This window comes from Aythya fuligula, chromosome 21 (assembly GCF_009819795.1).
Source record: "Aythya fuligula isolate bAytFul2 chromosome 21, bAytFul2.pri, whole genome shotgun sequence".
Classification (NCBI taxonomy): Eukaryota; Metazoa; Chordata; class Aves; order Anseriformes; family Anatidae; genus Aythya; species Aythya fuligula.
In genome coordinates this window covers 660,587-687,735 of record NC_045579.1, presented here as the reverse complement: position 1 = coordinate 687,735, position 27,149 = coordinate 660,587, and the positions used below count along the sequence as shown (strand labels likewise).

Below are 27,149 nucleotides of genomic sequence, written 5' to 3'. Positions count from 1 at the left end.
TAAAATAGAAATAAAAATGAATGCAAGAAATGGAAAATAGAAAAAAAGATGACAAGGTATCCTCATTCAGAAGCCAAGTTAGGTATTTAAACTCTTAATTCTCAGTGTACTCAGCAGAGCTCCAAGATGAGAGCAGATAAACCTATCGGTAATAGCTCCAATAATTAAATGGAGCAAGCAAAACTAGATCCTGCTGTGACTTCCCACACGCCACAGCAGCACACGACGTGCCTCTACCTGCTGCTGCCAGGGACTGCTTGGGACCGTAGGGCACGCGCCGCAGCGCGCGATGCCAGCCCACCTCTGCTCATGCATATACGTGCTGGGACTCAGTACGCTTTACTTTCTGCCTGAGGGCTACCGTAAATTCTAATGTAGAAAAGTACTAATGAGAAGAGTGATCAAAACTGTCTACTAATTATTGATTTTCTTAATAAGAGATTTTTTTCAGGAAGAAAGAGTGGGGTTTACTCACAGCCCTACTTCCCAGCTATTTTAATCTCTTCAAATATGAGAAGCAACGTATAAATATTCACCGGTCTGGTTGATTTTCTCCCTTATAAGCATTTTAATCACCTATATTCAACATTTCCAAGTAGCCTACTAACAGCAGTGGTGCTCTTATATTCCTTCTACCTTCACCTCATTGTGACATTTGGATGAAAAGTCATAAAAAAAACCTTCAGAAAAAGGAAAATATGCGCACAGACTATTACTAATGTAGGAGTTGAGAGTCACCTGCACTGATTCAACAAGCAGTTTCCCCATCCCTAGCAGACACCCTTGAAAACTTTCCCTCGGCCTTCCATTTAAGAGAAAATGCAAAGGATTATCAACTCATAAGACTAAAGACCTAAAATTTCCAATTTAGTACCAACCACAGGAGAGAAGCACTCAAAGACTCCTGGCCTTCTCCCAAACCTCCTAGTGAGAAGAGGACAGAGGCTCTGCTGATCAGTCTGCTGCGATGAGAAATGGTAACCTGGAGGAGGAGCCTAAGGAGGGGGATGCACTTCAAGTCCTTTTTTTCTCCAGAAGAATGCCTCAAAAACACTTTCAATGTCATGTGTTTGAGAAAAAGGAATAACGCTTACCCTGGAAGGGTTGGCAAAAGCCTTTCTGGTGGGGCCACACACCATGTTATACACCAAGGAAAAATAAAGCACTAAAAAGAATCATGGGGTACAATAACTTTGTGTTGCTTAGTTTGAAGGCCAAAGAACCTCTCTTATCACTGTTCTGCAGAAAAGATTAACTCTCCCTGTGTTTAAAACAAGAGCTGGAAGCTTACATCGTAAGAAGCTGAAGTATACTCCGTTGTGGACAAAGAAGTAATGTGTTACAAGAAAAAATAAAAACAAAACCTCAAAGTTAGTGAAAAATACCCTAATCTATTTTGTACTGGTCACCATTGGCTATTGATTTTTTTCTCTTTTAATTTTTCTTTTCCTTTTTTTTAAAAAAAAAAATAATCAGGTTGACAATTTATTCCTATTAGTAGCTGTAAGCAACAGAACAAACTGTAGTCACTGCTGGCTCGGATTAAAATAGACACTTTGTTCTTCTGTCAGATGAAGGTAGTAGATAAAAGGAAAACTTTATGAAGACTGGGTCCAACATTTCTGCCACCCACACTCCTTATGGTCCTGCTCACTGCTCCGTGCACAGCTGGAGACAGGGCACGGTCTCTACCTGCTGGCACTGGTCTGGCACACGCATGCCTAGCAGAAAACCACCACTTCTGGGTCAACTCCCTTGTCTACCGTGGTTTTTGGCAAGCCTCCTACAGCTGGGGGGTTGGTGTTAAAATCACCTAACGGGGAATTTGGAGTAGGCTGAACAATTCTGTTTCCTCGCCCACTGCTGGGAATGCACTTCGACATTCCTGGTATCGGAGCAGCACTAGGAAGCTAACGGGGACAACCCATGGAGCCAGCTGGATTTCAAAGGCAGCTCTCCAGGGAGGAACAGAAAAGCCCGAACTGTGCAATTGCCAATAGCCCTTTGGTGCAGAAACTGCACAGAGCAAGCTCTGGCTGTTCTACAAGTGCCACCTCGTTAGTGCCACAGCCCCTACACCCAGCTGTACCAGCGGCGTGATGGATGGGACCACGCTACGAAGCTTACGCATGGCAAAGGCATCCTGTTGCCTTCCTCAGCCCCTCTTCACCCTTCCCTTGCCACCAAAAAAAAAGAAGGTTAAAAATAAATTTAAAAAATTAAAAATAAAAGAGGTAAATCGAGCCCAGAACAAAATGCAAGAGTAGCTCAGGAGCAAATCGTCTTGCATTTGTTTTGGGGTGGGGAGATGGAATGAAATGTTATGTGTGTGCCTTTTAGTAATGGGGGTGAAAATGGTCACTAGCAGAGCAGATGGCAAAAACTGCATACAGGAGAGTTTAAAAACAATAAAAAAGTAGTTCGTGACCGCAGAAAAATGGCTGACAACTGCAGACAAATCCTTCCTTGATATCTCCTCAATAACAGGGCTAAATCCCTACAATTTGACTCATTTTCAGCCAAATCTCCTGAAAACAATCTGTTGAGTGGAAAACCCGAAGTCATCCTGGTCTATGTCCTACCAGGTCAGATCCTCCCGACTGCCAGCCAACTTTGGACGTTCTGTTGCCACTTAATCTGGCAGAAACTGCCATGGTTGCTCATGCTTTTAGCAAAGAAGCAAATCAGTGCATTTCTGTAGATCAGCCAACAAAAAGATGTGGTAAAAAAATAAAGAAATAAAGAAATAAAATAGTGCCATCGGCACAATTGCCTGCAAGAAGGAGTACAGTTTGTTATATTGCTTACAATGCAGTATTTTATCCAGCCTCTTCCAGCCAGGGACCTGTAAACCGGACTCTGTTCCAAAACCTTCCTCCTCTTCCAGTTGTCTGTGCAATGTATTGGCACTGTTCTGCTGGGCTGTCAAAAAAACTGGTTTAGAGATGCAGCTCTTCAGTCAGGTTTTGCTCCAGTTCTAACCATATAAATTTATTTTTGCTTTTCAACAATAGAAGATACAGAAGCTGAATATACTTACTGAGAAAAGATTTTTACCGTCAGTATCCCACATTACTGATTAGAACAGGGGACTAAAGAAGCAGTGGGATCCGGTTACAAACTCACAGCTGTCCACATCACAGAAACATCATCAAAACTGGCATTAATTGGCTTGCTCATCAGCACTGAGGTCAACAGGCCTCGGAACTAACCCTCCTGCAAATCCCCTGGAGGTGAAATCTCCAGAAGTGGGGCAAGCACATCAGTGCAGCTGCCCATAGGGGAAGCTTGCCCTGTACTATACCTGTTAAGTGGACAAAAAGAAGACTTCTGTCTCAGAGGCTTTCAGTTGCCATGCTTCGGCAGCATTCATCTTACTCTAAAAAGAGAAGAGTGCTGGGAATGGTGCAGTGGTTTTATACGTAACTTGAAGTGTTACGACGCAGATGTGGATTCACAAGAGACGCAGGGACTGCTGCTCCCTTGGCTAACTGAGGCTTCAGACATTATGACGGCACGCTACCCTGCCTGCAGAAGCAGGGCTAAGCACGCAATGCCATAGGAGCGTCTCCTAGAATCATGTGGAACTGCGCTACGAGCAGAGGTTTCCCAACAAGAGCCTGGTTTGGGGACCAAAGGCCTATGGTAGCAGAGCAGTATTACAATACACACAAAAAAGATCATGGAGGACAACCAAAGCTCAACTTGGATGAAAAAGGGCTTACCACAAAAAGATCTGGGTGCACAGAAGCTCTACTTTAAATGTGTGAGCACCTACACTGTGCTAGACAGCAAGTGGTTAGAACTGATCCAGTGGCACTGACTCGGAAGTGAAGCCCACAGGCCACTGGAGACTGAGTGCTGCTGCAGAGTTGCTTTCATTTACTGATCTTTGTTCCACCACTTTACCAAATACTTCCTTTAAGAAAAAAGAAAAAAGAAAAAAAAAAAAAAGCAAAGAGAAAGATTCTGGTAACAAATCTAAATTCTAACGTGAAGTGAACCTGAAAGCAACTATTCTAAAAATAAATCACGTTATTTGAACATAGATGAGAATCCCTCTGTTGCTTCTTTTCTGATAAGCCACTTTAAAATGACAATCCTCCTACCATGATAACATTTAAAAATTCAATCAAGATTTGCCATTTGGAAGGTGCTTCCAGTTCAGTAAAACAGACTTTCCAGAGAACTGGCCAAGTGTTATAGACACACACATACACACAGAGAAACACGCAAAAGAGGAGGAAAGAATGTAAGATGATGCAAACATGGGCTCCCTTACCGGCGAGCGGGTCTGAGGCTGGGTGTTCATTGTTTGAGGGGCTTGAGGGTACACCAACGTGGTTGGAGCTGCATTCTGTCCTGAGGGGTACGGAGCCTGCCAGGGAACAAAAAAAGTGAATAAAAAATGAGCATATCAAATGATTCATCCCAAAAGATTGAAAGTGAACACATTATCAGACAGACTGTTGATTACCATCAAGATAAAGAACACAAAGAGATCTGGCGATTACAATGGCGAAAGCCTTCTCTGTTGAGGACCCAGCCATTTACCAACACCACCCTAAACTCCAGAAGCACCACAGTGGAAAACATGAGAACAAGCAAACATCAACGCAGCTCAGTGTCACTGAAGCCCTGCTGCCTGACCCTGCTTTGAACGTGAGCCCAAGGAGAGCTGGAACCACAGGTATTGCTGGCAGATCCTCTAAAATACGACAAATGACAAGCAATAAGCTTGAATGCATTTAATACAAGCTACTGCTGCTTTAAAGCATTTGCAACACAATGAAACTGCCTGAAATTGTTACAGATGTAAGACAGACGATTGGTTGTATAAATTTTCATAGTTCCATTGATTTCAATGGGCTATAACAATTTATACTCCCAGATGCTCTCTCCCATGTTATTTGCCCAGAGTAACAATAAACTGGAGCTGTAGTTATGCCGATCACACATTTTAACAAGACATTCCTCCTTTCAGAGGACTTTCCCCCCCTGCTTTTTTTTTTTTTTTTTAAACCAAAAAAAAAAGCTTACCTTTTCTTTAAATTTATTATTGCATTGGCCCTAAAACCAGCCTCTAGTCTGTGACAGCCTTCACTTCCAAGAGGAGCTCCCCCAGGCTCTACGTGCTGCCCTGTGGCTCCTGCATGACTCCATCACAATGCACTTCTCCTACTCCTCAGCTCCTGCCCCTCTGCCATGGCCACTACCTTGCCGTGCCAGCTCTGGATGTCAGCGTTACCAAGGGTAGCCGCAGTCGCTACTAACCCTCTGGCTGCATATCATCAGATTTACCTTATGATTAAAGAAGCTCATCAGGTCTTGGGTCCCCTCCAGGGGAAGGTCTTTGGGCTCACTTTACAGATTACAGGAGAGGATACAATTAAAAACATTGCCAAACCTCCCTGAACACAGAAGTACTATATATTCCCACTGCAAGCCACAGCCTTGCAGAATCTTCTCATCTTTGAATTTTATGGCCCTTGCATTAAAATTCAAAAGCAAGTATAAGGGAAAAAAAGGAAACTTTTTCAATCCATAAGGTGCTATCAAGAGAATAGGTTTCACTGCACCAACCCTCGGGCACATTTCAAGGTGTCTTTGATTTGAACTGTGCTATGTTTGATGTCAATAATTAGATTTTAAGCAATGAAGCTAAGCTATAGTTGGTAGGCCAAATCTGTTTGTATTCAAGAAAGAAGAAAGAAACTTAAGCAACTGTAGTTTCATAGGGATCAAGACAGGATTCACACAGTGTGGTGATCCAGCAGAAAGCCTGAAGAACTGTTTCAAGCAAATAGCACAAGGAATGGTTTAGGAATGACACAAAGTACCAAAATTTGGTGCTGAAGCCTGTAAAACTTCTGAGTCTGAATTAGCAAACCATGCCAAGTACACGCAGACTTATTCTGGCTTTCAAGGAAATGCCAACCAGCTCCCACAAGATGGAAGTAGCGCCTGATGTCAGGTTCTAAGGAAAGCATCCCCTTGGACAGGAGTTACTGACAGACAATTGTGGGTGACTGCAGGAGGGGAAGAAGCCTCCCCGAGAGTAGGAACGCACTGCTCACCTCCCAGGCTCGATGTGCATCACCTTCCCTGCCCCATGTCACCTCCTGCCCCACTGGCTGTTCTGAGAGCAAATGTCTGCACATCCCCCTTGTCTACTTTTTTCCTCCTCTCTTTCAGCTAAGCCTGCTCCGCTGTGCTGATGTTCATCAACTCTCTCAGCCCTCAGAGAGAAATACTTTCCAGCTATCCCATGCATTAGGAAGGAAGAAATAAGTTAACCAAAGAAAAACATGGAAGAAATGAAACTCAGCTGAATCTGAGTCCTACAGCAAAGTCACAGACCCTACTACATCTCAGACTCCTGAGCCCTTCCAAAATTAGCTTGTGTCAAAGGAAATATGGATGGGTCTTGGAGCAAGAGTATGCCTTATATTGGAGGAGCATCTTGGCACATCTGACCACTTAAAGACGTTACCTCAGCATGTCCCAGCACACACCGTAACTGCCCCATGCCATGCAGACAGCCTAACAGAGACCTCTGGGGTCTTGGCGTTACTCTTTTTTCTGTTCTGATTCATTCCTGGGCATCAAATCCCCAATTAATTTCCTGCTGATCAACATGTAATGCAAGGTAAACATCGTCTAGAGACCATCTGACCAAGGAATTTTCCAGTTTGGGATAAAGAACTCCAACACAACGTGCAGAGGATAAGGGGACTGAGCACGACCCCACAGCAGTGTCTCACCCCAAACACCAACCGCTGCAGCACCTCCTGACTGCTGCCTGGGGGACAAACCCATTGCTGCACAGCAAAACTTGAGCACAAACACAGCCACTTATGAGTGTTCCTACTACACAAGCTAACTCAGAAGGATGTTCTGTTATTTCCTCCCTGATTTTCAGCATTGCTTTTTGGGTTGAAGAGAGAATAAAAATCTCTGTCTCCAAGTACATCATTAGATCTGTGCTGTGATTTAGGATACCAAAGCACGTTTGGTAGAATATTTAGCTGAAGAGTGTTATTCTGCAGCAGTTTGTATCAACACAGCAGAAGAAGAGACTGGTTCAAGAGCAATTCAATGTTTTCATCAACTACTGCTATGGAAGCAGCAACCTCTGGCAGGCAAGCAGGGCAGGTTTTCTGCTGCCCCTCCTCTTCGGGAGCTTCTGTAGTCCAATCTTCTTGTCTTACCGCTGGCAAAATCTCTAATTCATGTTAACAACTAATTTGCAAGAAGCCTTCTAGTTTTTGAGATGTCAGATGCAGCATCAAATATTTTCCCCTTTTATTTGACAAGTGTGATTCTGCTTGAGCTGTTCATGTCAATGCTGTATAATAAACAGTATGCACCACATCTCACAGCGGCAACGGCACCACAGCAACAAGATCTCACCATAGCGTAGAATAATCAAGCACTAACGAGACGTGGGAAAACGCTGCTGTCTTTCTGTCCGTGAGGTTCTTCTGCTTTTCTGTTACCTTGTTCCCGACTTTCTGCCCATTCTGACATCCAGGTGGCTTCTCCCCTTGGAAGATGGGTGGCTCAGGGTCAGTCCCCGCGCTGCTGCAGCTCCCCTTCACGGAGGGCAGCAGGCACACAGGGCAGGCGGTGCTGGAGGACACCAGCACACACACGGGCTGGCTGACTGCAGCTCCTCGCGCCTCCTGCTCTGTACCTCGAGAGCAGAGACCTTACCCCAGACGGTTCGAGCAGCCCCTCCTCTCAACAAGAAGGGCGGAGGGTATCAGCTATCCTTCCCCTTTTTTAGACCCAGGAAAACCAAGCTTTCTTGAGGCTTAACTTGCACACAACAGGATAGAGCCTGAGTTAGATACAACTTCAATGCTACTACTGACATCCCTACCCACCTCCAAAACGCAGCTTTCTTTTCATCAACCAAGCAAAGAAATGCATAGGAAAGGAAGTGCAGCTATCACTAAGCCTAAAAAAAACGAGCTTCATCAGAATGACTGTAAAGCAGGCATTTTTAAATACAGTGCCAAATTTAAGTACAGCCACCTCATTGATAACAGATGTCATTTCTGACACTTGCAGGGCTGAAAGGCAAATGCAAGATGATGCAGCAGAGTATTCAATTTGTTTAAGTATTTAAACCCTATCAGAGCCAGTATAGCACGGAGTCATACAAAAAAAAACAACACATCACCACATGAAGGCTTAAACAGCAGTCACTGAAGGGCTTCTCCTGCTATTATTGTCATCAAAAAAAAGGTAATGTTTTGGGCAACCAGTGCTGTTCCTAACCCAGACAACAGCTCTGAGTGCAAGGTTTGCAACTGCAGCCTTGAGAAGTGACTGCAAGACAAATCTCGCTGAAGACAACAAACATCATCTAAATAAATATGTTTCACAATTCTTAAACAACAACAACAAATGCTTCTGCCTGGCATGCTTCAAACCAGCTGGAGGTGTGCCTTCCCTGGTATTTGTGTCAAACACCATAAAAAGGAAAGAAAAAAAGTGCTTTGTAGGTATCTGCAGTACCCGGTAGCCTACAAAAAAAACACCAAAACAACCAACAGAATAAATCACAGCAATCCACTGCTTTTCAGACAAGTAGGCTGATTAAAAGTATCACACACATTTATCTGTCAAAAGGACTTTTTCTGTGCCAAGCACCTAAATATGTATGTGAGGTGATTATAATCATATTCAGTCATGCTGGAAACGCGTGGCTTTTATGCACTGTGGCTGAAACACTGAGGATGAGGGTGAAAAATTAAGAGATCAGCAAGGAAACACTCCCAAAATTCCCTAAATAAACTACCACAGAGAGGAATGCAGGGAAGCAAATATCGCTCAGTATACAAATTTTGCTCCAGGAGCATCTAAATGCTGACACTGAAATCCCTCAAGTTCAATAATTGCAGCACCCTGAGCTGGAACACAATGGATGGCTGCTGAGCTGCTCCACTTTTGAGGCAGAGCAATTTGCTTTCCTTAAGCTTTCATCTTAGTGATTTTATGTTTCAGACATGGCTATCCACAGGGGGAAGGCAATAATATTTGTGTTTATGGATTCCTGCAACTTGCTGGGGAAAACCCTTTCTATCTGTTTTCTGTGGAGAGTTCCCACCTTGGGCTGCTAGCTGCGCTAAGCAAAAAAAAAAAAAATCACTACCAACAAAACAAATGAAAAAAGTTATTCTTAGATCAGTTCCCGAGCTGGTTAATAAACACTGTGCCTGCTGCGTAACATGACTCCCTCAGTACTGACTGTACTGGGAATAAACAGGCAAAGTACACACATCAGGTTCAGAAAAAGCTGAGTCACGCAGCTCTCTGCCTCCTGCAGCCAGTGGAAATTTTTCCTGTTGGAACAAAACTCTTAAATCCCCAGGCAGAAAGGTGCTGCTCCTCAGCCTCCTGAGGCCTTCAGCAGCCCAGCAAGATTTGGCATGGGCAGGGGTTAAGCCCCGTCACTGCTTCTCGAGTCCTCCCTTGACTCACGGAAGAAGCTTGATGGGTCTATATTTACTGAAGTTACATAGCAGGAGGAGAAATGGTCTTGCGATTTCAACGCATGACCGTGACTCAGGAGCCTGCCGCTCTATCGCTGATCCCTGCTGTGACCTTGGGTGCGAAAGCCTTTGGACTTCCAGTTACTCACCAGTAACAAAGGAAGCAACTGTGCTCCTATCCACAGCGAGCTGAAACTCTGCTGAATGCCAGCAAAATGCTTTAATCTCTTTGGGAGGATCATGACAGCGTAAGCAAAACATTTTATAACAACACGAAGCACGCTGGGCCAAAGGCAGCTATTCTGGAGCAACCCCAAAGGCCGTTTTTCCTGCACGGACACAACAGATGGGGATGTGATTCTCTGTGGTGAGACAAATGATACCTGCTGCAGTGATTTGTATCTCAGGTGAGATTCTGCCACTGCACCCACAAGCAGAGGGCACCCAGCTAAAGGCGTACTGGAAGCATCACCGCACGGACATTTAGAACGATTTTGAATCACTTTATGCCAACATCAAGTAAAGGAAGTATGCATCAGCTGGATACAGAGGATAAAACTGTTGCAAGCTCCATCCCTGGCCCCAGGAGACCCCCGAACAAAACTCGATGCATGCCTACGCCTCTGATGTACCAGTGTCTCTGAAGGACAGCAGTCTCATAACCACGGTGCTCCCCGACCCAGCTACACACCAAACATTGATTAAAGTCGCTCCAGGTGGGCATGTAGAGTTACACTCCCTCGGGGTACCTCACCCTGAGGGCTCCTGCCCCAAAGTTACAAATTCTTATGTATGCAAGCTGCCTGACACAAAGCACAACTGCTCCTGGAGCTAGGCACAAGACAACACACTGCAATGGAGTCAACGGTAAGATCACTCACAGCATGGTTTTCCCTTTCTTGCCCTACTTTTAACAATCACACCCATTTCTCCCTCCAAATGCTGAACTATTTTCCTGGAGGAAAACAACAGCAGGGAATGTGGGCCTGGCGGTGTTGATGCAGCAGCCCTTGAGGAGGTTTCTCAGCACATAAAAGCCTTAGAAAGCTTTCCCCTGGGTCACTGGCCTGGACAGCAGCAGTTTGGCCAGGGATGCAGGTGAAGAAATCCCTGCAGCAGCATAAACCATTGCTTGGTTCGCAAGCGCGGAAGGAGAAGACGTGGCTTGTAATCCTGAACCACCATGTATTTGGTGAGTTGGTTTTACTCTGCCCACCTACAGCCCAAATCGTTTTACCACCTGAAAGACTGCAAGTGTACTGCACCCAATAACAGCAACTTCTCTGCATTTAGCTCTTAAAATAAGAGGGTAATTTAAAACCCCTCTGCCCAATAAATTCACCCACAGGCAGCCACATGCCAGAAGTATTCCTTCAGACTGCCCCTCGTACACAGCCGACACTTTCCTTTTTCCTCAAGCTTCACTTTCTGAATGGCCTCAATTCAGGGAGAGGTGTAAGTTGGTGCGACCTCAGCATTACCAGAAGCCGTTCTGTCTTTCCCCAAACCCAAACCAGTTGCTCCTGTGGTCTTTGAGCGCTGGTGCTGCCTTCCAGTGACTGCAAAACTGTTTAAAACTTCCAAAGACTGAATGTTACAGCAAGATTATTATTATTATTTTTAATCTGATGTTATTGCGAGGCAGAAATAACAGCTAGGGCCAGAGCATCTGAGTACAGCCCCAAATTGCTACCACTACAACCCACAAGAGGCAAATGACATGCACATTGTCCCATCCGGGGTGCTGACTTACGAACTCCGGCAGCTTCAAGCAAAGGGTTGAAGGACTCCTGGTCCTGGCAGCGTCCCTGGCTGTTCTCCCAGGGACAGGGATGACCAAAGGAGAAGTGAAGCAACTGTTGACCTAACTGGTGCATTGGCAACAGCCAAGTAAAACCATTTCTTAACTCTGAGTTCCTGAGCTCCCAACCTACCCAGTGAATTAGCAACCCACAGGACAAGTTCAGGTAGAAAAGAATCAGATGTTTTAACCCACGTGCACTCAGAAATCAACAACATAAGAAGCCACAACAGCCACATGAGACCATCTCAGTGTCCTCCTGCCCCCCTGGTTTCGGCATGGCTCTTGGCTATGTGTCAACCACATTAACGAGCTAGAAATGCCCCACTTGGTGACAAACATGCAACAAAACCAAAGCACCTCAATTCGTTTAGTAGCCCTCCCAATGAGCACATACAGGAATAAAGTCCTGTGGAAGAAGGGAAGTAAGTGCCCAAACAGCTGAGAGATATCCTGCAGGAGCGAGCCGTGTTAGTGCTTGACACATTCCCTCTGATGTGTACCAATGTCACTACAACACCTAGAAACCTGCGCTGAAACCACGTCAAGTTAGGTCCTGTGCCTAAGCACAAACTATGTGGCTCCTGCCCAATGTTTCTTTTGAACATCACTCATTTTTATTACTATTTTGTAACTAGATAATCCCAATCCCATTGCTTTTTTTCCTGGCATGCCCTGCAGTCAGCCAAGCAGGATCACGACAAACAAGAATGAAGCTGATGCCTGCAGTGACTTCTATAATGTGAGTTAGGAAAAGGTCTGTAATGTCTGTAATGACCGTACGTAATATGCAGAACCAGCTCATCTGCAAACGTTGCAGTGATGGAGAAGCCTGAACTATTTAATTTAGTCATTTCCCAGGCTTTTCTACACACTGCCCTCTCAAAGAATGCGTAAAAACATTCTTGCACTACTCCCGTAAACTATCTTAGCTTTAAGAGGCAGCCGAACCATCCCAAATTTAAAAATAGCACAACGATTAAAGCAATAAACACAGGCAATTCCCCTCTAAACGCTCGTGGTTTGACTTTTGTTATTTCCAGTGATACTTCAACTGCAGCTAATCAGACACCATCAGGTTATTCTGTTCGAACAGAACCCCCCTCACAGCTACGTGTTCAAATATGCAATTCTTTGGCATATATCACATCAAGACGTTCAATTTTAATTGAAATTTTAATCAGCTCATTTGCAAATTATCCAGCATCACTGAAATCAGCTTGTCCTCATCATAGCATCTCTGTAAAATAAAAATAATGCAGTTCTACTCTGCCAACTGTCTCCCAGGCAGTGCTCCTAGCCTCGAAGATGCATCAGTAACTTGAAAACACTCTTTTTCTGTGTGTGTTACTATCTATCACTTGGAATATTTAAAGTCCCATTAAAACCAACGAGGCAAGTACGACCGCTCTTCTGTGACACTGAACGGGTTACACAGACTAGAGGTTTCCACTTTCAAACAGAATTTAACACTAGATCTACAGAACTGACCTGGCAGCACAAATACCCTGTTTCTGATGAAGGGGCCAAGCTCGTTACATGGGTGCAAAGTCTTTGCAAATTTACTAGGGGGGGATTTGGAGGGAAGCAAAGAGTAAAAGGAACCGTGTCTATCTTGTGAGTTGAAGTATTTCGGCTTTTTCAAAAACATTTCCTGAAAACACCAGGTACTCAGTTCCAGGTGTCTCTATACAAGTGTTTTGGCCTCTGGGGGTGGATTTTAGGGATTCACCAAACTGCAGACCAGGAAGAGCCTGCACTGCTTGCAGCACTGTCCTCAGCTGTCCTCATGGCAAGCACCCCGGTGTCCTCCCTGGCCACTTGCTCCCTCCTCCCTTCACCCAGAGCCCAGCCTTCAGGAGAATTCCCCACATTGGGTAATATAAAACTCAGCCTTTAGAAGGACGGGAATATCCTGACCCAGGAAGAATTATTTCTCTGACAAACGTGGCTCAACCTTTGTTATCTTTACTCCTCTGCAGCAGTTTATCTCAGGGTCTCTCATCTGTGTCATTACCATCCCTGCTAAATTTTTAACAACCTTTTTATGGCTTCACATGATTTAGCATCACACTTTCAAGCAAGCAAACGCAGAAAGCTGAGCAGGGAAACAGGGCCCTAAGTAGCAGCCACAGAACTACAGGCATTTTTCCTACTCCAACATCAAAAATCGCATTCCCACCGAGGGAAGAAGGCAAAGGAAATGTGGTTTCCTGTTCCCTGGACAAAGACGGTTTGTGCAGAGGGCACACAGACACAAGATACACACTCTTTTCCTTCCTGCTTAAGACACTGCAGTTACTATTCTTGTAGGGACGTTACAGAAGAGGATGGTGAAAGGGAAAAGAAAGACAAAGTGTCCCTGTTTGACGCACTGCCTCCCAGAAGTTCAGGCTCACCCCGTGTTTTTAACCCCGGTGCTGCACAACCCTCATGGTTCTGTTACCAGCAGCTGCACCGCTGGAGGCGAGCATCCCTCGGCACAGTGCTTCGAGCTAAGGTAAGCACAACCCAGCTTTGGGAAGGAAAAACAATCACTGGGCTTTTTATTTATTTATTTATTTATTAATAGCAGAAGTCCAAGACATTCAAGCTGATAACCAGGAGCCTAAGTTCAGACCCCAGTGCTGTGGTCACCTGAAGATGCAGAGTGAAATATTTAAATTAGGGTAATTTGGTGACATCGGGGAGGACAGATGTCCTGCAGGCAGCTGTCATCCTCCCAGGCAGCTGTTTATCGCGGCCATCACAACCCATCACATGGAATATTATCTGCCTAAGTTCAAACTGTTGCTAACAAAGGCACGAGGGCAAGGATAAAGCCACAGCAGATTATCATTTCATAACATCTGTAAATACGAGTCTGGATTTAGTTGGCGTCTTAGAGGGACTGAAATGCCAGTCCCCACCTAGACTGCAGCACATGGCTTGGAGCCCGGGGTTGGTCTGGTAACGACCATTGCATAATTAAGTGAACTGGTATTTCCCGTAACGAAGGTACTCAAAAATATTGTCTGCGTGTGCATGCGTGTTGGGGGCAGAAATTCCAACACCTCCACTGTTGGAAGCAGACCTCTGAATCTCAGCAGAAACCCCTGAGTTACAAAGTGCTCTTCACTTGTCCCGTAAAATTTTGCGCCAATTTAACTGGAATATGAACTTTGAGGAAGAACACTTCTGCTTGGAAAGACAACCTGCAGTCCACCACAAACCCTAGTCCATACCTTTCCTTCTAGTTTTTTTTCAAGACCCAAGAAAAATCTAGAGCTGATCTTACGAGCATTATGTGGTGTAGGGATGTCACCTGAGACTAGGACAGAAAGGGCATGAACCATAAATTCAGCGTCGGCCCCTCTGGTTAACCAGTGCAACCAGTTCTGGAAGCTGCATCTGCACCTGTCTGTGCCACAGCGTTACTGGTTCCTCGGGAAAACACTGCCAGCAGGTCAAGGGAAAGATCCTTCCTCTGCTCAGTGCTGGTGAGACCCCGCTGGAGCGAGGTCTGAGCTCCCCTGTACAAAAGGGACTTGGACACGTGAGCCCAGTGATGAGCCATGACCATCTTTAAGGTTGTGGAGCATCTGGCATACAAGGAGAAGCTGGGACAGCCAGGACTAACTTCAAGATGAGAAGGCTCAGGGGACACCAGATGGGACAGTGCACAGAAGACAGTCAGACTCTCCTGAGTCATACCTAGTGAAATGACGAGAGGAAATGGCCACAAGTTGAACTAGAAGAAATTCCATTTACATATAACGAAACGAGGCTACTTGGGTTGTGGAGTCTCCATCCTTGGAGATACCCAAACCAAGTGGCCATGGCCCGCAGTGACCTGCTCTAGCTGAACCTGCTTTCGGCAGCCACTTGGACTGGATTTTACGAGTCTATGGCATAAATCAGACTAAACATTCAAATTTTCCTGCCTTATGCTGAAGCACAGAAGTACCAGAATAAAATCTTGTGCAAATGTGGACAATTTAAAGCAACCAAACTGCCTAACAGCACCATAAGGAGCAGTCTATGGAGAACATGGACGCAGCTCTTTGAAGCCACAGGGAGCTAAAAGTGGAATTACTGCTCCATAATCATTGAATACTTTCGTGCTCCTTGCCACAGGTGGAAAGCAGCTCAGCAAGAGTCCTGCTCGCAGGACAACCTGTTTATCGATCCCAAACCCTCACCCCATGGGGCAATCCTCCTCACTCACGCTGCAGATACCTCCAGAGGTTACAGCTCAACACTTTCTTTGGCTGGCACCAAGCTAACCGTGGACGCCAGTCATTCAGGGGCTCCGACTCTGAAACACTTTTTATGGAAGAGTGACAAAGTCACTTGCTGGGTTTTCATGAATTCCAAGAATACAGTTTTGTTAGAGAGTCTTTGTACTGTCAAACCACTTGAAAAGCTTTTCTAGCTAGCAAACAAACTTGTTTCTCCCCAGTTTTATCTATTCACAGGGATTTTTTTGCCCTTTATGTTTACCAATGCAAACTATGTAAAGCTGTGACTCTTGTGCTGACTTCAGTGTTTATTAGGACATACTGCCTTCTACAACATTGTGTTTGTTTAAAACCATGTATTTTTCTGAAGCATGCAAGAAATTGTATGGAACAGAAGGTATTATTACAGAAGGAATATGAGAATAGAAATTACTAAACATAAGGAAATTGGCAAGTTGTTTCACATTATTTTCTTGTTTTCTATTATGAATAAAAATGTGTTTCAATGAGTAGTAAAGTCTGAAAAGCATCAGTATAAAACTCAGTCCGCATGACTGCGATAACAGAAAATATGCACAGAAATCTCCTGAAAACAGGAATCAGTGACATTTTAAAATCACTACAGAAGAGTTCAATGATCTTCAAAAATGCTACTTACAACACCACCACCAAAAGCTAATGATAACATTTAAACTGCTTTTGATTCACCAAAGTATCACAAGCCAAAAGAAAATTCTTTGTCTAGATCATGCATCCTGGATGCACTGTGTGGCCAAGGCACCTAACTGCGAGCTTTCTTATTCAAATAACTACATTTACACCAGGGTGGACAGGCCAGGGAAGACACAAAGCTGGGCCAGGTTACACCTGACAGAAAGCAAGCTCAAGAAGGAGTAGAAAAACACAAATCTTCACCTGCTGGGCACACAAGACTACACAGAAAATCATTAAATGCTGTTCTCACTGAACACCCTCAAAGCAGTAAAAAGGACTAGTAGCAGCAAGAGGTGGGTCTGGAAACACACCTAGTCCTAACCAGGCTCAACTTTTGGGCTGCAATCTTCGCTTTGCACGTGTATGTGATAAAATCATAACAGATTTTCCTCCTTCCTTATTAAAAAAAAATGAAAGGCTGTTTCCAGTTCTTCCTAAGTGCACAAATATTAAAGCCAATTCATCCCACCTACATCATAACTTTGAAATGTTAGCTATTTCCAAGGTTAAATAATTATTGAAGTTCATAGCATCAATTTGCACTTAAAGCTGTATTAGGCCTTTCCCACTATCCCAGATCTCCCTTCCCCAAAAGCCTGCAGCTCTTCTTACACACAGCTGCATTCCCCAAATTAGAAGACAGCTACAACGTTGAGCTTTCATACCTAAAAGCATCCCGAAGCCCAAAAGATGCTGACAGCAGGTGCCAAGACACAGACATGCTTTAAGTTTCCAGCACAGGTTTAAACTAAGGAAGCAAAAGGCACAGCGATGAATCAAAAACACAGAAAGACGTTATATGAACAAATTTTCCAAGCATTATTAGCCCAATCAAACAACTGCTAATCCTATTACAAAACACAGAGTTCAGTTTTACTTCCAGCAGGTCTTTAACACAAAGGCCAGAAGAAGATTATACTTCTCCTGGATTTATCAGCTACTAAATAACTTGTATTTTCAAATCTCCACCTGAAGTCATGTATTCCTTACAAGCTCCAAATTAGTGAGCTGCATTACTAATATTCACGGTGAAGGAGCTCGAGCCAGATGTACAGAAGCATACACAAGGAAAGAAGGGAGAAGTACGAGAGGTGGAGTTGCTGGCTCCTCAAGAAAACACATCAATGTGTATGTGCGGAGGGCAGGTTTCCTGCACACAAAGCACCACCACAGGTCCGGTTGTTTATATTTTCTGTACCCTATATCTGGTACAGAATAGGGTACGTTCCATATCTAGTACGGACAGAAGACCCAAGACACTGAAATCTGCTGTTCAGAGGCAGAAGATGGGCAGCATGCAGATGCAGGTTTCTCTCTTGACCAGGTCCAGCCTCAACTGCTTCGTTTACGCAAGGAGAGCTTGATCTCTCATTCTACGTCCACATCATTGTGGCTGCATAGACAATTGCTAATTAGTATCTGGCAACCATACCTGCTCCACAAGTTACGAGACCCTGTGCATTTTTAATTGGCATGAAATCTGCTACAACGCCACCTTACACAAAACGAGGAGCTTCCTGTACAGAAAAGCTCTCTGGGGCGAAGAGTTCAGCAGCAAGCTTGGAGAACCAACTCTGACAAAGGTGTCCACAAATACGTTCTCCAAACAGAGAAATGAAGGACAGGGTGTTTGCACAAACAAGATGATAAAATTAGAGAGCCCCTCGTGCTTCAGGGACTGTGGAAGTTTATTATCTGACCTTACAGCAATTGCTTTTTCGTGGCAAAGTACACATGGACGCAGATAACAGGGAACAGTTGCGTTAAGGGGAAGAGGAGCGTCAGGCGCAGCCTGCAGGCTACAAGACACAGAGGGTCGCTGCCTCCAGTGCGAGGAGCAAACAGCTCGTCCCAGGGCACCTGACTTACCCCAGGGTGCAAAGAGGTGAGATCAGGATTAAGTTACATTCCTTCTTCCATTCCAATTCATAAATAAATGTAACTTTATTAAAAGCACCTAAAATCTAAATTGGGCAATGAATGATGGGAGGGAATAGTGAATAAACATTATGGTTACAACAGAATTCCAGCTCCTGTAGAAAGGATCCAAGGTAATAAAAAAAGGGGCTTGGGGATTGCCTATAAACATGTCACAGATGGCATACAGACATGCTTCCTGGCACAGATTCCCAGACCTTAAGGTACTAAGGAATGTCTCACTGCTATTACAAACGCTAATTTAGCTATGGTGACATTTTTGAGGACCAGAATGAGACCACAAAACTCTTTTCACTTAAAGCAAAGAACCAGATGGTAACAAGTTTCAGCTAGTACAATCTGTTTTGGATTTATATCAGCCACCTAAAAGTCAAGGTCTCTGTATACCAGGATCCTGAGAATTCAGTTCTCTTGCACTTTTGTTTTCTATGGGTGTATCTTGGCATTGTTAGAAACAGATAAGGGATTATTAAACACAGCTGTCAATAACTACAACAGCTCCAGAGGAAGGTCTTGTTAGATGTCACAGGGTCTTCTGCTACTGGTTGCTCAATCCTTTCAGCCTAACAGGTAGCCATGGGCACAAAGCACTGATCTGCTCAGCACACAGTGTGATCACAACAAGACCTAGAGCTTTCACTGATTACAGAGGAAATTCCTTGTTCCAAGAGTTGCTGGTCAGCGCTTACAAACTGTAGTCCCAGGCTAAAGGAATCCATCTGCACACGCATCAGAGCCCACACTTTTTAAAGCTAAGGCAGAGAAAGCCAAGAGTCTTTTGGAACAGCATTTCTGAACCATTCTCCTCTTGTGTTGCTTCATCTCCAGGATGCCAGAATCCGCTACACTTGTTCCTCAGGATCCTTCAAAACACTCCTAGGTCTTGGGGGGGGAAAGATGAAATTGTCTTCTGATGCTCTGAGCTTTGCACACTGCATCCTCCCTCTCCTCCTGCTCACACTACGACTGGAAGAACTCCTCTTCCTCTTTTGATCACTCAGTGGACAGAGGGAAGCATTTTTTCTGTGGACTCCTTTCAAGTAGCAGTCTGGTTGCTTTGGAAGAGCTCTACTTTATCGTTACTCCCTTCTTAAGGCACGACTACACAATAAATTACTGTAACGTAAAGCCAGAGCGGGGGGCAGATTTACAGCTTCTCAGCTGCTTTGTGTTAACTGCCCGTGTGAATGCTCTTTGCCTGCACTACTCACACTGGACTACCTCACATCCATCACAGGATGAGAGAGCTCAGGCAAGCAGCAACCCTGCAGCGCCCTGTGTTCTGCAACCCCATGAGCTCCCCTACCTGATCTCATCTTAACTTGCTCCGGTAGCCATGCCCAGGGAAAAACTTATCTGCTCCTTTGTACTGATTTCTCCTTTTCTCTGCATGCCGAGAAAGTGAATTGTCTCGAGTCCCTCCTGAAGTCTGCAGGCCCAGAGAGGAGGCAGAGGAGATGTGCCGCTCCTCTCCCAGTCTGCACGGGGGGCCCTCTGTGCAAAGAACAGAAATATGAAATTCTGTGTTCGTGGGGCCACATCTGGCCATAACATCACTGAGGCAACATGTGCTGTGCATTCCCAAACGCTAGCGGAGTTCAACGCATTCCAGAGAGCAGCATGATTTCAAGGCCCTGGAATCTGGGAAGGTCGAGGGAAGCAGAAACACTGCCTCTTGCTGCAGAGACAGGGGTGTGGGACTGTGTCTCATCGCTGACAAGCTCTTCTAGTTTTGCTACAGAAACTAATTCTGAAGGGCAGCAAAGTGCCAGAGGCTGATCATTATGAAAGTCTTCAGAGGAAGCCTAACAGCAACCCCCTTCTGCTTTGGGTATGTTAAATGGAAAAGGTAGAAGAATGAGTGAGAAAAACACCAAAGCACACAGCACCACACAAGACATCTGTTTCTGTTTATTTAAATAAAGTTAAAGGAAAGCCAGCTACAAAGGTACAACATACATTTGCACCTGACGTTTCTTCCCAAAAGACAATAAATACCCCATACATCCTCCTGATCCGTCTTCTCCTAGTTTTGTTTCCCAGTTCTCCTACAGAACACCCAGTACCATCCTGGAACCTCGTCACAAGCCTGTGAAGCGGTCCCGTTGCCTCAATACCTAGATTTTTTTGTACAGGACACTAGCTCCTTGTATCACTTACCAGCATTTTAAGGCATTACCTATCTCCCACTACCCAGACTTACTGGAACAGCTTTACAGCCATCAGAACAGCAAGGGGACCGCTCCTTACGCCTCACATCTAGATGGCTAGAACAGAAGATACACACATTCTGATGCCTGTGGCCATTCCTCAACTCCAGTCATCCGCCTAGTATTTCAAGCCACAAAGCCGAAGAGAGGAAGGAGGTTCAGACATATGCCATGTGTAGAAATTTGTGGAAATGCAGCATTTATTAACCTTCTATTCCCCTCCACATTACTGCTTCTGGAAGAACGTAGCAGGATCTCTGAGCCCCCAGAGGAGGGATGCTGAGATACCAGACACGAGCAAGGGACTGATCTCTTTGCAGAGCACTGCACTGACAGTCAGCAAGCAGAGCGATCTGGGGCCACACAAGTAACACGTGCTATCACTCTGGCAAAATGGTTTTTAGAACACAGCAATATCTGAAGCCCAAAACCATATGTATATATTTTCATTCACTGCTGACTAAACACCAGTCCCTACCTTGAAAAGACTCGGTTTTAAGAATATTCATTGAGTCATGGTTCTGGGGATAATACAACGACCCCTTAATCAGATTCTAACTCAAATGGAGCGGTCTCTTCCTTATCTTTTTAGTTACTCTCTCAAATCAAGAACACACGCGTTAGGCACAACTGGACAAACGCAGACGACCTTTGCTCAGTGCTCTATCATGAACACAGCATGGGTTGTTACGATACGCAGAGCTTTGAAATGCCATATTGCTGCTACAGAAATCAGTAATAAACCATTCATCAGAGCACCACGTCAGCTCAAGTCAGTTTATATCAAAAGGGAAATAGCCGGATTCAGGGGGGCCAAACAGATGAAAAGAACAATTACAGCATGGAAAAAGCTCTCATGTGATGAGAGATTTAAAGGACTTTGATTGTTTATCCAAATGAAAACAAATAAATGAAGTCATTGTAGAATTTCCCCCAAAAAGCAGTCTGGAAACAGGAGACTTCCACTCACCTCATTTCTTAATGTAAGCACAAGAGGGCATTCAATGAAACCAACAAGAGAAAAATGATAGATGCAATAAAAAGCTAACACTTGCATCCAACGCCCTGCTAAAATGGAGAATTTGTTACCATAATATAATATTGATATTCAGCATTTAACAGGGGTCAAAGTGAGGTAAGGTATAGGTAAGAATATTCAGAATTCTAGGGTTAAAAGCAAGACAAAAGGAAACAAAAAAACCCCACCCAACAACAAAACTAACACCACAACCTTAAGTTAACCCAAACCTCTAACGCTTCAAGGGTACACAAAACTTTCTCTGGGAACAGGCTATGCTTTAACCGCTTATTTCAAGAGACTCAAACCCCTTTTAAGCCTTACTGGTGGAACTGCCCCAGGTATAGGGCCTTCCATTTTCATTCTTTACCATCACTTCCAGATGCAAATGTGAGGGTCAACTGATGGGAACCCGTAACAGTGAAAACACCTGGTCAGAGGCAATCCCATTCCGCAAATGAACAGAAATCACTATTTTTCCTATTTTGCTACCAAATCCCAGCTTCGTAGCTGTAGATAGTTTTCCCCTGTCACTTAGGGAAATAAACTGTCCAGACCTCAGGCAATGGAATCAAAATACCTCGTTCCTCCGGAGTCCCTGCAGAGCACAATGACGGGTGCTTCACTCACTACCAGGGCCTGGATTATAACTTTGATTTTGCTTTTGCTTCCTCTCACTCAGCACGCAGGGCCTGCCCCATACTGTCAGAGGACAAATAACCCCCCACAGCCCTCAAGGATCCTCAGCTGACACAGAGGACGTAAGGTCAAACTGCTCCTACCAGCAACACCAGAGTGACACAATCTGACGCTCATTTCCAAGACGATAAGAGCCAGCAGAACAGGAAACGAGCATTTTCCCGGCTGGCTCGAGTGGTGATTTGGCACAGAGCCCGCTGTCTACGTACGCACTGACTCAACAGGAAAATATTAAGGGAAGAAAAAAACCTTGATTAGAATTTTCTTTTTAAGAGGCTGCCTAGAACGTTCTCTTTCTTCTCCTCTTATCTACCACATGATTAGCTTCCCTTTGTTGACAAGGCCTACCAGGAATGAATTTCTTGATACATGACACAAGCCAGACAACAGATTAGGGTTTGCTCTGCAATGCTGCTACATCCTCCCTCTTTGCTAGGTGAGGCTCAGTCCTCAAAACAGAGATTTTATTACCAACAGCCATGCAGTGAGAGTGCAAGGAACTGCTCAGAGACCACTGACTAGTGCCTGCAAGCTACTTGTGATCCGGAATAGATACTTCTAATTTCTCACTTCATAAAGGATGAGCATTTGCACGTTTTCAAACATGACCACAGGTTTCCAGTTTTCCCACTGAGCACCATCAAACACGCATCGCTAAGCTTTATGTACAATGCGTGGCATTAAGGTGAAGTGTTCCTTACGTGACCTCATTTGTTTTCACACTTCTCATGGTCTAAAAGGTCAGTTAGAGTTTAATATTTCATCCAAATTAAAGAGGCTGGCACGAAGAACAGAAAGCTTGCTTTCTCCCAGTGCTGCAACATGCCTGAAGCCATTACCACCACCTTGCTGTGGCCCCTGCTGACACCTTGCTCCGAACAGAGCTGAGCAGGTTGGTTGCTCAGAAATGCAGCTCTGCTCCCGTCTGCCACCTTTGCTCCATTTACTCAAACAGGTATAAATTAAATGAGCACAAGTGAAACACAGGGCTTTCCTCCACCTCAAATGTTAATACTTTTACACATCCCACTTTCCATAATCCCTTATCTTTCATCTCCCCTCTCTTTCCGTGCTCCCATTACCTGTCTTTTTCACCCCTTCCTTTTAAAGTAAGCTTTTCCACTCCCGTGTCAGCCCTATAGAATATTCATCTAATAAAGACTACAAAGAGACCAATTTATTTCACATATCTTACTAAACACTGTTTCTCCATTTTATTGTAATTTCTATTTATCTCTTCCTCTGTACATTTTGTAATCAGTCCTTTGTCTCATTTCTTTTATTAGCATTCATTTTTGCAATTCATTTTACTGTCCTACTTCCTAGAAGAACTACAAAATTGTGGCAACCTGTACAGAACAGTTTGAAATAGAAAACCCCTAACAGAGAATGCATCCAGTACTGCTATGGAGTTTAAGGTGTAAGTCAGGCCGTGCCCCAAAGCAGCCAAACTCTACAGTGATGCACTTTCCTCATCCATGATTATTTTCTATAATTTTTCAAGTTGCTTCTAGTTTCTGTTAAAGAATCAACAATGAACTGATGGCTAATAAACCGGAGTGCTACCTAAGTCACTGTGAGGTTTGAGCCATATAAAGATGTTGTTCATCAATCAAGTTTTATGTACTGGTCACAGACAGGACAGATTTGTCAAATTTGAGCGGTAAAGCTGAGAATCAGACAAGAGGAAAAGAGGGCGGCTGGGAACGTTCTGCTCCAATGCCAGCTCTTACCTGTGAAAGCCCTGGGGACGATGCATGTCCCGGTGGCGTTGCAGCAAGATTTGGGTGTCCCTTATTTATTTCATGTGCAGTGTAAGGGGATGGGGCAGGAGGACCCGGCTGTCTTGCTACTTGTGTTACCTGTGTGGAGATAAACTGTTAGTAAAACATAATATTAGTAATCCAATCTTTGATACTGTAATCTTTTTAAGAAAGCAGCTAGCAGCATATTATTATTTTATTATTGTTATTAAGTGAAATGCTGTACAAGTTAGTTAACTCTATATATGATTCAGGAAGGATCAAAAACCAAGAGCACCAGCTAGAGTCACTGGGGAAGATGCATAGAAACTGCATGAGCTTTACTGCTGTGGCCTTGCTTTGCAACATCCCTTCCACTCCAGGCCTGCAATTTTCTGATCTTTTGTCATCACCATATCAAACAATACTGTGCTTTTGCAAAGCGATACACATTACCAGTGACCCAAAAGAAAAAATAAGGGAAAAATCCACATACTTCCCTATAAAAGGTTAAAAAGGACTGCCCAGAGGCCTCATCATCTGAAGGGTGTGCCGCCAGCAAAGAATGCAATACCAAAGTAACTCTTGCATACACTTATCTGCTATCTCGATCAAAACTACGAACTGAAACACACTAAGCAAGATGTTGCAGAATACGTTTGTGGCACATATACTTGTTCCACTGTACTATCTCCTCGATGGAAATATTTAATACGTAGATTAGACAGTCACTACAGCAAGAAAGGGCGAATCAAGGAAGAAAGAATCACATAGCCATTGGGCGTCACACTCGCAGTGGTTCAAGACAACTTTTTGTGGATTTGGTTAGTGTTCACGGTACGGAAGTCCCCGACTCGCTCATCCACCGGCTTCTCAGACCTGTGCTTTTCTTGTTGAAAAGCACCCACTTAGTTACAGGCACGTAAAAGCACACGACAGGCAATGCTCAAGAAGGGATATTGACACTGCATGGGTAATTGTGTGAGAATCTCTCGCACACACGGATGCTGCCCAGCCTCAGCTAGCAGCAGATGTACCAGGAAAGGCAGAGAAGTGCTGCCTCCATCTCTGCTGAGCGTTAGCACCAAGCTCCAAGACAGCACAGCACAAGAGCTGAAGTCACAGAGTTCAACTGAATGCTTTTCCAAGCCATGCTATTATATTCCAAATATCAATGCCTTTTTTTTTTTTTTTTTTTTTTTAACATTACCTAAAACACTAAAACAGCTGCACCATCAACAAGAATGATAATGTACAATTTCTCGAGGCTTGGAAGCAGTCCAGAAGCATTCAGTGGGGGAGATTTACAGCAGCCCTGCGCCCATCAGAGAAAAGGGCGGGTCGAGGAAGAGCACCTCGGCCTCCGTCCCCAGCTGGATCCTTCCCTTCCCCGGAAGAGGAATCATCTCAGTTTTGGCTGACATAGACTGGCAGGTGCGTGAGCAACAGCCTCAGTCAGCTGAATCAAAACCAGTGCTACAGAGAGCATCGCAAAACCGTCCATGTTCTGTCCCCAAGAAAACCAGAACCCCTTACGTGACACCTAAGACAGCCGTGAAGGACTTGTCAACACAGCACAAGTCAGTGCTTAAAAGCGACTCCATCACATGACAGATATTGGAAAAATGCAGTTAAGGGTGGAATATGGAAGCAAAGGCAACAGTCCGTAAGGAAATCATTCACACAAGGGGTCCCACTGGTAGCTCCAGCCCATCCCCAAGATGTCTCCTTGAACGCCGCTGTGCACTTGTGAAGAAACAAAGCTTACTTTGCAACAGCTGTGGTGCTTCACACACCATCAGCTCTCATCTCCCTGCGCTTACAAGTGCTCACGCTACTGTACCTAAGGCCAGAGTCACCCAAAATCCTCCAATCTCCAACAGCTCGCGTACCTGGCCCTTCGTCACAACGCGTGCAGTGCAAATCCTCACAGATGTCTGATGAGGGGGACGGGGGCAGCGGCAAGTAAACATCCTGTGACAGTGGGAGCATTCAACAGCCCTCCTCGGCATATTAAAGCAGCTGCATGCATATAACCGAGGTTGGAGGTTAATTAAAGTCTGCAGGAACCAAAAAGAAAGCTGTGCAGCTGCTTGAGAGATGGTCCACGAAACACCCTCACGTAATCAAACAGCAGACAAGTAGCAAATACGCTACAGGCACGGGTCTGGACCTATAAAGATTGCTTGAAAGCCTGATTACGGTAACTAAACAATCAAAAACCATGCCATTATGATACTTGGACAACACCCTGGGACAGTGTCTGAAGGGAGGCTACCACTGACCTGCGAGCACTGCTAACCTCACCAGGCCTGGCTTCGTGCACCCACAAAGAAGGTGGGCTGCCCTTCCAGCGCGGGCTGGAGCAGCATCCTCCTGGCCAGCTGCAGCAAGGGAGCTGTAGGAAATGTGAAATATAGTAAAAAAATGAACTTGCTGAATTTCTGTGTTCATTCAGTAACCAAAGTTACTGTGAGTGCATTACTTCTGTTCTGGGGTGCCTCACACCACAGTGCCTGGGGTTTGGTTTTCTGTTTATCATGTGAGATTCTGCAAAACATACTCAGCCTGGAAGCAAATATCCTTTTTAAATCCAGAGAAGAAGTTATTTTCCTAAAGATGAATATGTAATTTTGTGTATCCATTTGCTGGGCCATCACTTCCTCTGTTCCTTTACTGAGTAATATAAGGCTATCTATAACTTTAATTTTTCAGAAGCCTTAATCCTATGTTTTAAAAGAAATAAAAATGAAATGTGAAGTAAAACTCAGGCTGGAACTGTCTCTTTTCCTTTTGGGTTTAAATCTTTTGTTTTCAGCACAAATTTTCACAAGTTTTGGATTATTCTTCTCCGTGTGCATAATTTCAGGTACATTGTCACGTCCAGGAAACTCTCAGGTAAGACCAGAATGGATGGGGCACACCGCAGACACCCCTAGATTATGAGGACTGCCTTGCCATGATCGTTTATCATTAACCGCTCTTTTCCCCAAATTAAAAAAAAAAGTTCAGACTCAGACAAACTCGTTACTTCCAGCATCCAACCTATTTGCCTGAGCCGATGCAAACAGCCCCAAAGAAGTGCTATCAGCACCCAAGGAACCGAGCAGCTCTCCTCCGCAGCCAGGCAGGGAACAGGGCGGCCTCCTGGCCCAGGTCGGCACACAGAGGCTGGAGCAGCTAATCCTCTAATCTCTTTTCTATGGGATTCTCTCCTGTGCAAGAATATCCCTTTAAAGGACACGGGGCAAACCACAGCACCTCTGTGGGGTGTGAAATTAGCAGGGGGCACCAGTGGGCTCTC

At 44.6% G+C, this 27,149-nt stretch overlaps 1 protein-coding gene across 12 annotated transcripts in view; it reads right to left on the bottom strand.

Annotated features, from left to right (window-relative positions):
* The window catches only part of EIF4G3 (eukaryotic translation initiation factor 4 gamma 3), a 151,398-nt gene that overhangs the window by 75,805 nt on the left and 48,444 nt on the right, over window positions 1-27,149 (bottom strand). For 5 of the 12 annotated variants that reach the window (XM_032201580.1, XM_032201581.1, XM_032201582.1 and 2 more), the window contains exon 2: window positions 4,283-4,378. In XM_032201580.1, the coding sequence (XP_032057471.1) occupies window positions 4,283-4,312 (30 nt within the window). In that variant the 5' untranslated portion in view covers window positions 4,313-4,378. Of the gene's footprint in view, window positions 1-2,808; window positions 2,923-4,282; window positions 4,379-23,836; window positions 23,981-27,149 lie in introns of all 12 variants that reach the window. The other 7 variants (XM_032201585.1, XM_032201579.1, XM_032201577.1 and 4 more) reach the window with 3 other exon arrangements.